The sequence below is a fragment of the Monodon monoceros genome, unplaced genomic scaffold, assembly GCF_005190385.1.
Source record: "Monodon monoceros isolate NGI ecotype Baffin Bay Population unplaced genomic scaffold, NGI_Narwhal_1 Super_Scaffold_13, whole genome shotgun sequence".
Taxonomy (NCBI): Eukaryota; Metazoa; Chordata; class Mammalia; order Artiodactyla; family Monodontidae; genus Monodon; species Monodon monoceros.
Window position 1 is genome coordinate 31,983,359 of NW_021703769.1, and position 15,780 is coordinate 31,999,138.

At 39.9% G+C, this 15,780-nt stretch overlaps 1 protein-coding gene across 5 annotated transcripts in view; it reads left to right on the plus strand.

The window, feature by feature from the left end:
- SHLD1 (shieldin complex subunit 1) overlaps positions 1-15,780 on the plus strand; it is an 89,328-nt gene that overhangs the window by 62,929 nt on the left and 10,619 nt on the right. Inside the window, exon 3 of one of the 5 annotated variants that reach the window (XM_029220106.1) lies at positions 10,002-10,088. The exons of the other annotated variants lie outside the window; for them this stretch is intronic. Within the exon in view, the coding sequence (XP_029075939.1) occupies positions 10,002-10,027 (26 nt within the window). The 3' untranslated portion in view covers positions 10,028-10,088. Of the gene's footprint in view, positions 1-10,001; positions 10,089-15,780 lie in introns of those variants that run through there. 5 annotated transcript variants of the gene reach the window in all.

Sequence of the window (15,780 nt, forward strand, 5' to 3'; positions counted from 1 at the left end):
GCATTTGCTTTTTTTTTTTTTGCGGTCCGCGGGCCTCTCACTGTTGTGGCCTCTCCCGTTGCAGAGCACAGGCTCTGGACGCGCAGGCTCAGCGGCCATGGCTCACGGGCCCAGCCGCTCCGCGGCATGTGGGACATTCCCGGACCGGGGCACGAACCCGTGTCCCCTGCATCGGCAGGTGGACTCTCAACCACTGCACCACCAGGGAAGCCCAGCATTTGCTTTTAAGTGGCAATAGTTGTGTCGCTTCCTTTGAGTTGTCTCAATTTGATTTCTCTAGTCCCTTTGATCTCTCTCTTTAAACATTTTCTTGTTTACATGTTCACTGTAGAAGATTGGAAAATATAAAAAAGCACAAGAAGAAAAAGATAAACACCCATAATCCTTCCACTCAGAGAGAAACTCTTACAATTTTGTTATATTCTCTTTTTCTTTTCTTACAATGCATTACTTTCATGCTCCCTGTCCTCCTCTCCCCCTATTGTTTTCTTTTTTTCATTTCATAAGAGTAATGGAAGTGAGCCTAGGAGAGACTTCTCCACATTTTTGAAGGATTCTTGGGTAGAGTGGAAACTGCATGTGTTCCTGCCTTGGTTTCCTTTACTCTCCCTGTGTGAAGGGGGAGCTTAGATGGAGCTCTAGGCCGTAGAATAGTATTTCATGATATTTAACTGAAGCTTCTCTTATCCACTGCTTACATTTTTGAGGTTAGCATGGCTGGTGGGTATATTATACTCCAAATCACTGAAAAGACTTAGAATTCTTCCAGCATAGAGCTATTCTGTTTACTAATAGTATTGTTCTCAGTCTCATCCTGAAAGCAGGATGAGATCTTTTAGATCTCTTAGACTTTAACATCTTTTAGACCTTAACATCTCATTAACCCTAGGTCTCTGCTCAAGAATCTTACAGAAGATCTGCTTCTCCAGGAGGAGGTTTCTGGGCAGCTGTCCAAGGCTGTGCTGTTCTTTACATTTCTGGAACAAGGTGGTCATTGCCTTCCTGCAGCAGTGCTATGTGGCTGATGGGTCTGTCCTCCTGTCACACCCGGAGCTCCCCATCTGTCGTGCCCTTGGGTGCACACACCTTACAGTGTTGTACTTTTGCTTTTTCCTCTTAAAATAGTCCTAAAATAGGCTCCTCTGCTTCTCCTCTTCCTTTCTTCAGTTTTTTGCTCCAGATTCCTCTGAGTTTTGTCCCTAGTTTCTCTTTAGATTCTTAAAGGATTTAAATGATACTCATTTAAATGAGATTATTCATTGGTAAGAAGAAAAATCACCCCTGTAACCCTGAAAAACTGTTTCTCTTGATCTTTAAAATACCTTAATGGGAACATTGTTTGTTCAGCTCAGCTCTGGTTGGGGACCTCGTGACATCTGCATTATCTCTAGGCCTCTGCTTCACCATGTTATTATAAATGATTGTCCTGAACAGAGTCCATCTAATGCAGATCCTGTGGTGTGTGTGTGTGTGTGTGTGTGTGTGTGTGTGTGTGAGATATGAGAGAGAGACAGAGAGAGAGAGAAATACACACACACATACACACACAGAACAGTTATATAAAAGCTAGCTGTAGAAATAGTTATAGAAAAGAGAAAGAGGCTAAAGTTTGGATTTGCATCTTTATCATTTCCATTTTGTCTAAACCATGGCCTATGTTCAGTTACCTGAGTGGTCCTATAATTCTCTTGCCTAGAACCCATTCATCTAAGAAGTGCCTGCTGTCCTTGGCATTGAGGAGACAAAACTTCACGTGTGTTTACATTTGATTCCCTTCATCTTTGTGACCCTTGGAATGCAGATATCTGCTTAAGCGTGTGTTCATAGATGTGGTATTTATGCCCTTATTGTCAGGAACGCAGTGCCAGTTTTGGGGAAAGCAGATCGGGAGCTACCCTCTAAGCCCAAGCCTTCTGAAGGCCGGAGCAGAGCTGCCTGCCAGGAGGAAGGTTTATGGTGGAGGCTTCCCGTACCCAGGGTGAGAGTTTCTCCTATCCTGTGAGTGCTTTTCTTCAAATATAACTTTCCAAAGTTAAAAAAAATTATTTTGATAGCGAAACTAATAGAGTGTAACTTTAGAAAAAGGATCTTTTCTATAATAATACAGGAAAAATAAATACAAGCTCATCCAACTAGGTTACATTCTAATTTGATTAATTATTTTAGTAAAATAGCTTTTTTTTTTAATGAAAAATAATCTATCGTCATTATGGAAAAAAAAAATCTACAGAGTGTAGATGGATGAGAAGAGCAACAGTAATGAAAATGAGAATCAGTGTTTTCAGGGGCTTGGCCTGCTCCGCTTCCTTCCATCCTCCTCCAGGTGAGACACTATTGCACAAAGGCCTACGGTAAAAAGACCTGACTTATGCTTTTGACCCCACCATCTGGAACTTATTGGAAAACTGAGCCCCTTTTTCATGGAACACCTGCTACCATCTCTCAGGACACAGGAGGCGTTCTGCAGACTCAGTTTGGAAAATGAGAGAGGTTCAGCAGTCACACGGCTGGCCAGGGCCTGAGCTGGGGCCAGACACAGTTGCCTCCCTCTACCCTCCACCCGCTTTCCAGATTCTTCCCGCTACTTGTTGATGGTGTTTTGAGATTGTTCTTTAGCATTAAAATCTAGAGCAGTATATTAATTAATTCTGTCTCATTCGCTAAAACTACTTTCCCCAAGCTCGTGTTGGGCCCAGTGTCTCACTGTAGCTGGGACAGGGTCCCTGTCTCGAGGAAGCCACAACCAGATCTAAGAAAATAGCTGTGCACCGGCCTTCAGCAGGATGTGGAAGAGACACTGGGTGCCATACACTGGACCCTGCGGGGCGTGGGACAGGCCGGTCAGCTCTGCCTGGGGACCTGCGGGGGCTTCATAGAGGAGGGGCCACAGGGACCCCAAGAAGCACTGGAGCCTCCAGGTGGAGAAAGCTGGCAAGGGGAGAGTCGGGACCGTGTTTGGCAGCCTGCGGGCGGCAGGGCTTTTAGCGGGGTGGCTGGTTGAGGAACACAGATGGTGTTTAATGTCAGCTCTGAGTCACCCTTTGAAATTGTACAGGTTCAAGGGGAAGGATCTGGAAATCCTCCAGCACATTATTTGACCTTCCACTCTCTCAATAACCATTTGGTGTCTAGCTCATAAGTGGAAGTTCTCTGCAAAATTGTGTCATACAGGAAAAGTCGCAGAATAATTTCAAGTAAAGAAGGTAGTTCTTATGCCTTAGCCTGTGAACCAGAGGGTTTATTCCCCTCCCCTTACAGTGCTTTTTACTAGTGTGTTGCCCACCCCCCAGCTTTGGCAGAGGCCTGGGTTCTGTGGATTCTCAATTCTTCCACCGTCTCTGGAAATGACTGAATAAAGGTTAAATAAAACTTCGAAAGCAGGGCCAGAAGATACTCAGCTTTCGAATGTGATAGTGTTTGAGATGGAAAATTTATTTTCTGTCTAATTTTTTTTCTTGTTGCCTTGGCAACTGGTTGGGTTTTTTTTTTTAAGTTTTCGATTTTTCTCAACATGAGCTGCTTCCTTTGATTTAGTTAAGATGTGTGGACAGATTTATATCTTATTCAGAGTCTCTAGTGTAAGTGTTTATGAGGTATAGAGTTTTCATTTTTCACAATCTTCACAAGGTTGAACAAGGATAAACAATTTCACATAACTGTAAGCTTGCCTGATTAACCAAACAAAGGCAAGTTACTGTGATCTTTTTTGTCTGATGTCAAGTACCATAAAAATGATTCAGATTCGTTTTTATAAACTGTCACTAAATATTTTGATATTAGGCTTTTTAATGTCTCTGACAAGGTCTCTGTGAAAATTGTTTCCATAAATTATAAATGCACGTCGTTCCTTCTGTCTCCCCGTTGCTTCCTCTGCTCTAGCCACAGGGCCTCCTGGCTGGTCCTCATCCTTGCTAAACCTGTTTCTATCTCAGGGACTCTGCATTTGCCATTTCCTCTGCTGAAACCCATCTGCCCCAGATATTCACATTGCTTCTTCCCTTGTTGCATTTAGGGCTTCCCAGTTAAATGCCATCTCCTCAAAGAGGACTGTCTGGACCTTTCTGTCTAAAACAGGATCCTCATGCATCACTCCCTGGCCATTGTGGAGATGAGAGGATCCATCTCTGGAAAACCTGAATGAAAATCAGTCACCCTATATGAAGTCCACCAGCCACCAGTCTATAAACCCTACCCATGGCAAGAGCTTCCAATTAGCGTTTTAATACCCCACCCTTACATTATGGACTCATAGCCAAAGATCACCAGGTATTTGTGGAAATCCTCCATTGTAAAATGTAGAAACCAAGACTAATATGAAATAAAGAACTCAAAAGAAACAGAGACAATGATGGAGCAGAATAAATCTACAAAAAACAAAACAAAAAGTGGGGCAGAGGAAATCATCATAGAAATAATATAAAAAATTTAGGAGAGCAACAAAGGGGAGACCCGGGTCAACAGCCGTGGAGCAGGCCTGGAGCTGGAGGGTGGAGAGCTGCAGAGGCAAGTGCTCAGCAGGCTGGGGAACTGAAAGCTTGTTCTGCCAGGTGGACATGTGGACGTTACACTGAGAGGCTCTTGGGGGTTGTGGGTAGAGTTAGGGATAGTTACAAAGCAAAGCAAGCAAATGCAAAAGAGAAATAACTATTAAGCACAGAAACAATAATATCGTACAATAAAGCAGTGATCAACTTTATATAGTTATAATAACTTAAAAACTGAATGTTGATTTAATTTAAAAATGTGACATAATTGTATTTGGAGAACAGGGGAAGGTAAGTCTCTATGCACAGGGGCATGTGTAAGTGTATGTGATGAGGCCTAATGATATCAACATATAGTGTCTAAGACTGATAAGTTATCATACAGGATCATCGTCATTAGACATAAAAAGATTTTAAAAACTAGGTGGAACAGCAAGTTGGAATGTAGACTCTGAGAAATGGGGAGGAGGATGGAGGAGGCAAGGAAGTATTGTGGGGGTTTTTTTAGTTTATTTATTTATTTATTTTTAGCTGCATTGGGTCTTTGTTGCTGCGTGCGGGCATTCTCTAGTTGCGGTGAGCGGGGCTACTCTTTGTTGCAGTGCGCGGGCTTCTCATCGCAGTGGCTTCTCTTGTTGCGGAGCAAGAGCTCTAGGCACACGGGCTTCAGTAGTTGCAGCACATGGGCTCAATAGTTTTGGCTTGTGGGCTCTAGAGCGCAGGCTCAGTAGTTGTGACACACAGGCTTAGCTGCTCTGTGGCATGTGGGATCTTCCCGAAGCAGGGATCAAACCTGTGTCCCCTGCATTGGCAGGCGGATTCTTAACCACTGCGCCACCAGGGATGTTCCAAAGTATTATTGCTCATTGTCAGACTTTTATCCTCATCTGACTTTTAAAAGCTCTGAGCACATATTACTTTTATAAACATAAAAATTAGTTAGCAATTATCAATAAAATATAAGCGTTGAGCAGTCCTACTTCTGTGCACGTCACTGATTCAGTCTGATGTACGTTTGATTAATATATGAATTCAGTCCAGTATCTGGCTGATGTCTTTGGTGGGTAGGCTCATTTGTTTAACCAAATCCATTTGCACTTGCACATGGAATAATTAATTCAGACTCACTTTGTTGGAAGTCATGCTGAAAACATTTATCATTTCCTTCTGCACCGTGGAGATAGATTAGACTACAGCTCATGGTTATTGAGGCTGTGTGCTCATTAAAGATGGAGTAGAGGTATGTGGTAACAAACTGAGCTTTTTAATCACTTTAGATTTAATGATGTACCTTTGCCATGTACTTAATCTTCAGCAAATATTTACCCTTCCCAAACTGACAGTGTTGTGATTTATAACTTGTCATGTCAGATGAAGCATTTCCTCTTTCCCCCACCCCAGAAGGGTCTCTGTTCCAAATTATAGTCTTTAAAAAGTAGCTGACACATTCTCCTCTGTGGGGAACTTTCAACATTTCCATCCTATGACTTGGAAGTGACCCTTCTCACTCCTCTCAGCCTTAGTCCATACTTATTGATATATTTATTTTGGATACAGTTTAATGTTTTTATTCTGCTATCTGGGTCATTCTCATAGAGAGATGGATGGGTGGGTGAATAGATGGAGAGAGAGAGAGATAGGCAGACTGACAGATGGAACTGTGCTAAGGATGTGTGGAAATACAGTTCCAGATAACAGAGAATACACCTCAGGTTTTAGTCTCAAGGTTTCCAGTCCATAAGAGCTGTATAATGGTCAGCTTTCCAAGCAGAAGCTAATGTGTGCAGATATTTTTAACATTGAGATACAATTCTTATAAAGTGCACAAGTCTTATGTGTTACAGCTTGGTGGATTTTTACATATGTGTATACCCAATTATCTATGACCTAGGTCAGGGTATAGGAAAACAGAAATACGCATGGGGCTTCCCTGGTGGCACAGTGGTTGAGAGTCCGCCTGCGGATGCAGGGGACACAAGTTCGTGCCCCGGTCCGGGAAGATCCCACATGCCGCGGAGCGGCTAGGCCCGTGAGCCATGGCCGCTGAGCCTGCGCGTCCAGAGCCTGTTCTCCGCAACGGGAGAGGCCACAACAGTGAGAGGCCCGCGTACCGAAAAAAAAAAAAAAGAAAGAAATATGCATGAAAGATTTATTGTGTGCATGGGGTTTGGGGGGCTCCTTTTAAAAGAGCTGAAGTTTCAAATGCATTTGAGGTTTTGCCACTCAGAGGTCAAAAAAATTTAGTTATCTGGAATGACCAGTATAACTAGGTCATTTTCCTCTTTTTCCTTCTTCATAGTCCCCTACAAATTTGTACCCCTTTCTAGGTTTATGCAAGAAAACGGTTTCATTTATATGTGAAATGAAATGAATTTAAGAAGGATCTTAGGTAACAAAAAATCAATAAGGCAGTAAATGTTACCGCTAATAAGCTTGTGAGTCATAACCTCTGTTCTGTTTATCTTCTTATGATTGGCATAGTTCATTGGCTAAAAGAAAGTTTGCTTTCTTAAAATTAAGCTTTATTTCTTCTTTCATGTGATCTCTTCAAAGAGAGTGAATATCATGAGAGAGTAAAAATAATTATTTTCCTTTTTTTCCCAAAGAGTGCTTGGTCTGTAGGCCAATGGCTGCACAGTTAATATTGCAATACTGAGGGCACTAGAGTAGCAGCATGAGCTGACTTAGGAAGATCAAGTTAGTAATTTTTGAAAAACATATGGAAACAGTTGATTACAGAGAGAAAATGACATCTGCAAAACATTAAAAGCATCTACATTTTTAATAAAACCAACTAGAACAACTTTGAAGTTGAATGATTTTGCATAATTAATTCATTACAGAATGAAACTTTTGGGAAACAAAATGTAGAATAAGCTACACTTTTAAGGTGATCACCTGTGATTTGGGATCAAAGTCTAGCATTGGAATACCATTTCAAGGATAGCTGAACTATATTAGTGAATCACCAAAAGGAAAAGAAAACATGAAAATTCTATGTAGCTCATTCCTCTGCCTTAAGATAAAACCTCCATAAATTGACTTAGGTGGTATGAATATTGTCCATTTTAAGCACTCTTAGAGAATGAGCTTTGGATATGAGGGAAGTCTGGCTATGACATTTATGATTTTGTTAAATGGCCAGTTAAATGTCTTAATTTCCTCATTATTTCCTGAGTGGCCCTGGGTTGGCAGTTATTTTCTCTTAGAACTTTGAAGATATTATTCCACTGCCTTCTTGCTTGCATTGCTGCTATTGAGACATCAACAGTCAACTTAATTATCATTCATTTATAGGTAATCTGTCTTTTCTTTATGGCTGGTTTTAGGATTTTTATTTTTGCCTTTGATAATCTACAGTTTTATCTGGTACCTAGCCACAGAATTCTTTTTATTTATCCTGCTTGCAAAACACTGTGATTACTAAATTTGAGAATTCATGCTTTTATCAGTTCTAAGAAATTCTCACTCATTAACTTATTGTCATTGCCTTTCCTACATTCTCTCTATTATCTTTTTCTGAAATTCCCATTAGATGCACGTTAGAACATCTCACTTTGACTTACACATCTCAGTTTTGTTTTGTTTTGTTTTCTCCATCTCTGTTTCTGTGGTAAATTATGAGTAAATCTTCAAATCTGATTTCCATTTTCTAATTTTCTGTCCAGCAGTGTCTAATCTTCTGTTTTACCTATATACTGAGGTATAAATACCTATTATTATAATTTGACATTTTTCTAAGCTTTTTTCTCTTTTTCTAATTTACCTGTTTATTTTTTGTAGTTTCTTGTTCTTTAGTCAAACTTCTGAATCCCTATTTTATTTCGTTAACAAAAACACATTTATTTTATATTCTATTAACTCCAATAATCTGTTTCTGTGGGTCTCATTCTAGTGCTGGTGCTTTTTCTTTACTCCCTCTCAACAAAGGTGCCTTGTTTAAATAGGTATTTTGTGAGTATTGTTTTTATTGTAAACATATTCCATGGAACTTTGTGAGTAGGGTTTCTTTTGAGATTTGGAGTGAGAGTACAATCTTCTAAAAAGGGTTTGCATTTGCTTTCTCTAAACATATGAGAGCACATTAATCTGGAACCATATTAAAATAAATACCTGGCATAGAGGATTTTAGATCACAGAATAGTCTCAACTCAGGCCACAAATATATGTGAGGTCTGGCTCATGGTTATATTTCTGGAGAGATGGTTCTTTTTTTTCTCTCCACTCAGAGCAAAGCCAAGACAGGCAAGTTTTTTTAGTGCAACCCTTTTCTTTATTTTTTTATTTTTTAAAAATATTTTTAGCCTCGCCACATGTCATGTGGGATCCTAGTTCCCTGACCAAGGATTGAACACATGCCCCCTGCAGTGGAAGCTTGGAGTCTTAACCACTGGACCACCAGGGAAGTTCCTACAGCCCTTTCCAAGGCACATTTCTTTCTAGTCCATCTTTTCTCTAAGGGTGGAGCTACAGGGCTCTCGGCCTTGTGCAGTGAGTTTCCTTTCAAGCACCCCATCTAGCCATGACCTAGACTTTGTGTCCTGAATGCTGTGTGGCCATTAAAGCTGATATGCTGGGTTTAGGCACCAGCTCAGGATTCACTTACCTCTTGGAACACCCACTCTTGTTTTCCTTTTGGTCTCTGAGGACTTTCTTTACTTTATTCCAGCTTAGTCATGCACTGTAAGAGATTTTCAAAAAATATCTTAGCCAGCATTTTTAGATATTTGGTCACAGGGAGGATTTGTCATATCCTTATAAAGATGGAAATTTTAAATTCCATATTTGCACCCACTTCTAGCCCTTCTAGCTCATGTTTCCATGTTAGAAACATTTTCAACACAAATACATCCTAAACCCCTCACAGCCCATATTTTCTGTCGTTCAGTCAGCCTTAGCTTTTACTTCTCTGCTGTTTATAGGCCTTTTCTGCATAGGTTGTATATTATGCTATTTAAAAATTTTGTTTATGGCTTTTTTCCCACTTCCACTGAGTTTTCTGTGTTCTCTGAAGTTATTTGTTACAGAAGAGAAGGTGCAAAGCTTTGCCTTTCTTCAGATTCAGCTGTTAGTGAGAGAAGGGAGAAGAGAGAAGGAAATTAAGAATTATCTACTATAATTGTTCTCATTGTATTTCCCAGTCTCATCTTGCCTTTTAAAATTTAACTCAGCACTACAATTCTGACTCAGCCAGCAGTCATTCTGTGAACCCAGATCTTTTCTTCCTAGTTTCTCAATTTTTTTTTTATTTTTAATGTAACCTGTTTCTCTTTCATATGTATTTATTAACCTAAACTTTCCCTGAAGCTCTTCACTTGATCTCCATCTACTTCCAAAACAACCACCCCCACAGACTCCCTGGAGGTTGAGTCATTTCAGTCCCACCCACACTCTGGTGCTGGTGCTCCTTGGGGGGACAGATGAGGGCTCCACCAGCCTGGGCTTCTGTGTTTGACATGCCCACACGCTGAGGAATCTGCTGTTTCCACCCACAGTGGGATTGTGTTTGCTTTGCAGAGCATGCACTTGGGACCTCTCTGTAATCATAGTCCTACTGCTGTGAGATGGGCAATGTTCACTATGATTCATCCCACTAACTCTGACACCAGGATGGAGCAGTAAGTAAAAGTGATGTTCCTTTCAGTCAGGAATGAATGCTTGTTCATCTAGACTTTGCTTATAATGTTAATTTATCACTGCAGAGAAGACCTACAGGAGCATTTGCAATTCACTTTTTTAAATCCTGGATGCTGGGACTTCCCTGGCAGTCCAGTGGTTAAGACTTCGTGCTTCCAATGTAGGACACTCAGGTTCAATCCCTGGTCAGGGAACTAAGATCCCATGTGCCGCATGGCGTGGCCAAAAAACAAAAAAATAGTCCTAGATGCTAAATGGCAAATAGTTTAATACCTACATGTAACAACTCTGCTTCTGGTACTACTCTTGTCACTGTGATAATTATAAAGTATTTGTTGAGCACTTACTACATGCTAGGTTTTATACTAATAAATCATTTAATTCTTACAACAGTCCTATGAGGCAGAGCTATTATTCCCATTTTACAGATGAAGACATGGAGATTCAGAGATGTAAAGTAACTTGCCCATGGTCACATAGGCAGTAAGTGGCCATGGTAGGACTAAACTCAAGTCTTCTAAATACAAAGTCCACGCTCACCAACATCTTATCTCTCAGGACAAAAATATTCAGATTTCTAATCTATGACTGTGAGCTTTTTTACAATAGTCGGAACTTAAATCCACATTAGCCTGTCCTTTAAGGTAGCAAATTTGAACATATATGTACATTGAAACCATGCAGCTTGCTATTGCATAGAACTGACTTTGGAATTCCTTTGTGAGAACTACTTTCAGAACCAGCATGCAAAACAAAAGAAAAGCAATTTCCTTTTGGAGATAAACCTTGCTTTTTAACCCATGCCCAGTTACCCTGCAGGATCACCTACATTATTTATCAGATTTCACTCCTAATGCCTCTTTTTTCCAAAAGGGTAATTCTGTCTTCTGTGGATGGAGATTTGCCACCAATGAGGACATCCAAAAGAAGTTTCCTTCAATTTGTTAATATGGTTGATTGTATAACATTGTATACATTGTATAACATTGTATACATTGTATAACAATGTATAACATTGATTGATTTGCGTATACTGAAGAATCCTTGCATTCCTGGGATAAACCCCACTTGATCATGGTGTATGATCCTTTTAATGTGCTGTTGGATTAGCTAATTTCATCTCAATAGATGCAGAAAAAGCTTTCAACAAAATTCAACACCGATTTATAATAAAAACCCTCCAGAAAGTAGGCATAGAGGGAACTTACTTACCTCAACATAATAAGGAACATATATGACAAACCCACAGCCAACATCATTCTCAATGGTACAAAAATGAAACCATTTCCACTAAGATCAGGAACAAGACAAGGTTGAGCACTCTCACCATTATTATTCAACATAGTTTTGGAAGTTTTAGCCACAGCAATCAGAGAAGAAAAAGAAATTAAAAGAATCCAAATCAGAAAAGAAGAAGTAAAGCTGTCACTGTTTGCAGATGACGTGATACTATACATAGAGAATCCTAAAGATGCTACCAGAAAACTACTAGAGCTAATCAACAAATTTGGTAAAGTAGCAGGATACCAAAGTAATGTACAGAAATCTCTTGTATTCCTATACACTAATGATGAAAAATCTGAAAGAGAAATTAAGGAAACACTCCCATTTACCATTACAACAAAAAGAATAAAAAGCCTAGGAATAAACCTACCTAAGGAGACAAGAGACCTGTATGCAGAAAACTGTAAAACACTGATGAAAGAAATTAAAGATGATACCAACAGATGGAGAGATATACCATGTTCACAGATTGGAAGAATCAACATTGTGAAAATGATTATACTACCCAAAGCAATCTACAGATTTAATGCAATCCCTATCAAACTACCAATGACATTTTCCACAGAACTAGAAAAAAAATTTTCACAATTTGTATGGAAACACAAAAGACCCCAAAACGCCAAAGCAATCTTGAGAAAGAAAAACGGAGCTGGAGGAATCAGGCTCCCTGACTTCAGACTATACTACAAAACTACAGTAATCAAGACAGTATGGTACTGGCACAAAAACAGAAATATAGATCAATGGAACAGGATATAAAGCCCAGAGATAAACCCACACACATATGGTCACCTTATTTTTCATAAAGGAGGCAAGAATATACAATGTATAAAAGACAGCTTCTTCAATAAGTGGTGCTGGGAAAACTAGACAGCTACATGTAAAAGGATGAAATTAGAACACTCCCTAACACCATACACAAAAATAATCTCAAAATGGATTAAAGACCGAAATATAAGGCCAGACATTATAAAACTCTTAGAGGAAAACATAGGCAGAACACTCTATGGCATACATCACAGTAAGATCCTTTTTGACCCACCTCCTAGAGAAATGGAAATAAAAACAAAAATAAACAAGTGGGTCCTAATGAAACTTAAAAACTTTTGCACAGCCAAGGAAACCATAAACAAGATGAAAAGAAAACCCTCAGAATGGGAGAAAATATTTGCTGATGAAGCAACTGACAAAGGATTAATCGCCAAAATTTACAAACAGCTCTTGCAGCTCAATATCAAAAAAACAAAACACCCAATCCAAAAATAGGCAGAACACCTAAATAGACATTTCTCCAAAGAAGATATACAGATTGCCAACAAACACATGGAAGGATGCTCAACATCACTAATCATTAGAGAAATGCAAATCAAAACTACAATGAGGTATCACCTCACACCAGTCAGAATGGCCATCATCAAAAAATCTACAAACAATAAATGTTGGAGAGGGTGTGGAGAAAAGGGAACTCTCCTGCACTGCTGGTGGGAATGTAAATTGATACAGCCACTATGGAGAACAGTATGGAGGTTCCTTAAAAAACTAAAAATAAAACTACTGGACGACCCAGCAATCCCACTACTGGGCATATACCCTGAGAAAACCATAATTCAAAAAGAGTCATGTACCACAATGTTCACTGCAGCTCTATTTACAATAGCCAGGACATGGAAGCAACCTAAGTGTCCATCAACAGATGAATGGATAAAGAAGATGTGGCACATATATACAGTTGAATATTACACAGCCGTAAAAAGAAACGAAATTGAGTTATTTGTAGTGAGGTGGCTGGACGTAGAGTCTGTCATACAGAGTGAAGTAAGTCAGAAAGAGAAAAACACATATATGTATGCTAACACATATATATGAAATCTAAAAAAAAAAAAGGTTCTGAAGAAGCTAGGGGCAGGACAGGAATAAAGACACAGATGTAGAGAATGGACTTGAGGACACGGGGAGGGGGAAGGGTAAGCTGGGATGAAGTGAGAGAGTGGCATTGACTTATATACACTACCAAATATAAAATAGATAGCTGGTGGGAAGCAGCCACATAGCACAGGGAGATCAACTTGGTGCTTTGTGACCACGTAGAGGTGTGGGATAGGGAGGGTTGGAAGGAGACGCAAGAAGGAGATATGTGGATATATGTATATGTATAGCTGATTCACTTTGTTATAAAGTAGAAACTAACACACCATTGTAAAGCAATTATACTCCAATAAAGATGTTAAAAAAAAAAAGTTTCCAGAGCAAGCGAAGACACTTTCTAAGAGGCTCCAAAATGTTCTCAGCAACATCAACATTTTTAAAATAAGAGCTTGCCCCCCACTCCCCAGGGTGATTATTTTGAAGGGGGAACACTCAGCTATATATTTACATTCTGGTGTATTTGTTTCCAGTTCAGTCTGTCACTTCATAGATGTACTTAACTTTGATTTGATGTGGAGTGAAATCTGTTTACACAAATATGTGTCTAACAAAAATACTGCTATGTGTAGAGAAATATCAGACTTTCCTTGTCTGTCACTCTCAGAAAGTCTTACTGCTGGTGTCAACACTGGAACTGGCTCAGTTTTGACAGGAATTCTGTTCTGTTCCTCTTTAAATCTTAAAACGAGGAAATACTGGGGCTTCCCTGGTGGCGCAGTGTTTGAGAGTCCGCCTGCCGATGCAGGGTACACGGGTTCGTGCCTCGGTCCGGGAAGATCCCACATGCTGCGGAGCCGCTAGGCCCGTGAGCCATGGCCGCTGAGCCTGCGCGTCTGGAGCCTGTGCTCCGCAACGGGAGAGGCCGCAACAGTGAGAGGCCCGCGTACCGCAAAAACAAACAAACAAACAAACAAACTAGGAGATACTGACTTGTGGATTTGGACAGATTGTGAGTAGGCCCTCATTCTTCTTCAAGGAAAATGGATTGGGTTTCTGCTTCTCCAGCAAAGGGGAATGATCTTCTTGCTAAATATGTCTCCAGCAACACTTCAAGCATCATTTTTAAAGTGCTTACTTTTTTCTTACAGTGAAGGTTAAAGTTTCAAGCATCATCTTAATTAGCGGCTCACATTTAAATCAAGGCTGCTGAAGTAAACAGCCGTATTCAAAAATGGTAATGTTACCATAGCAACCCAAATCCAAATCATTTGCTTTTTCTGCTCACAATTGTTCCTTACTATCTAGGCCAGGATTTGAAACAAATCTGCTGAAACATCCCATGTAAATGCGATTTTAAAAACCACCTGGGGGAAAAACACTTTAAAACACAGGCTTTAAATGTTACTGTGAAGCTCCTAATTTGCAATGGCTCCTGAAGGAGCTTAGGTCCCTTGTCTGATGGCCTCTCCTGGTCATCCCTTCTCAGGGCTCCTCGTACCCAGACATGGACGGGGTCAATGGATCACAGTTCTTTTTTTTAACAATCAGTGGATCACAGTTCTTTTTTTCTAACAATTTTTTTAATTGAAAAAATTGATTTACAATGTTAATTTCTGTTGTACAGCAAAGTGATTCAGTTATACATATATATATATATATATATATATATATATATACATTTTAAAAATATTTTTTCCATTATGGCTTATCTCAGGATATTAAATATAGTTCTCTGTGCTATACAGTAAGACCTTGTCGTTATCCATTCTATATGTAATAGTTTGCATCTGCTAACCCCAAACTCCCAGTTTATCCCTCCCCCACCCACCATTCCCTTTGGCAACAAGTCTATTCTCTATGTCTGTGGGGACCACAGTTCTTGTTCCAACTGGAGCTAAACAGTTCTGGTCCAGAAAGTGAGAGAGTTGAACAAGGTAACTCCCCATGGCTTTTCCAGCTGTGAAAGGGTCAGGTTCTCTGTCCCATTAACTTGGGCTAATCCTCAGTCTCATTGTAAAAAAGAGAATTGTTATGCATTTCTAGGATCCAAGCCTGTGGTCTCTAAACGTCAATTATGAATCATCTCGGGAGGCTCTTGAACCCCTTGCCTGGCCCATCATCACCAACGTGTGAAACCAACAGCGATCCTCATTATGGCAAATGATAGTTACATGAAAATGATTTTAATTAAGAAAATTAATGAGCAGATTAACCTTTTTTGTGTTCTAGTTGCCAATCCCTGCATTAAATGACTCTGGAGACTTGGTCCTATCTTAATTTTCTTGCCTGGAAAATGAGACTCAGTAAGCTGGATGTGATCCCTGCCCCTGGATCAGGCTTGGTGTATGACTTTTTTATCAAATCAAGTAGAAACATAATATCACTTTTTGGTTAGTGATAAGCTGACACCAAGAGAGTTGTTTTGCTTTAGAAGGTTTGCCATTAAAACAAAAACAGAACTTGAGGCTTCTCACGAAGTCTTTATTTCATCCTCACATTTTTTTTGTTT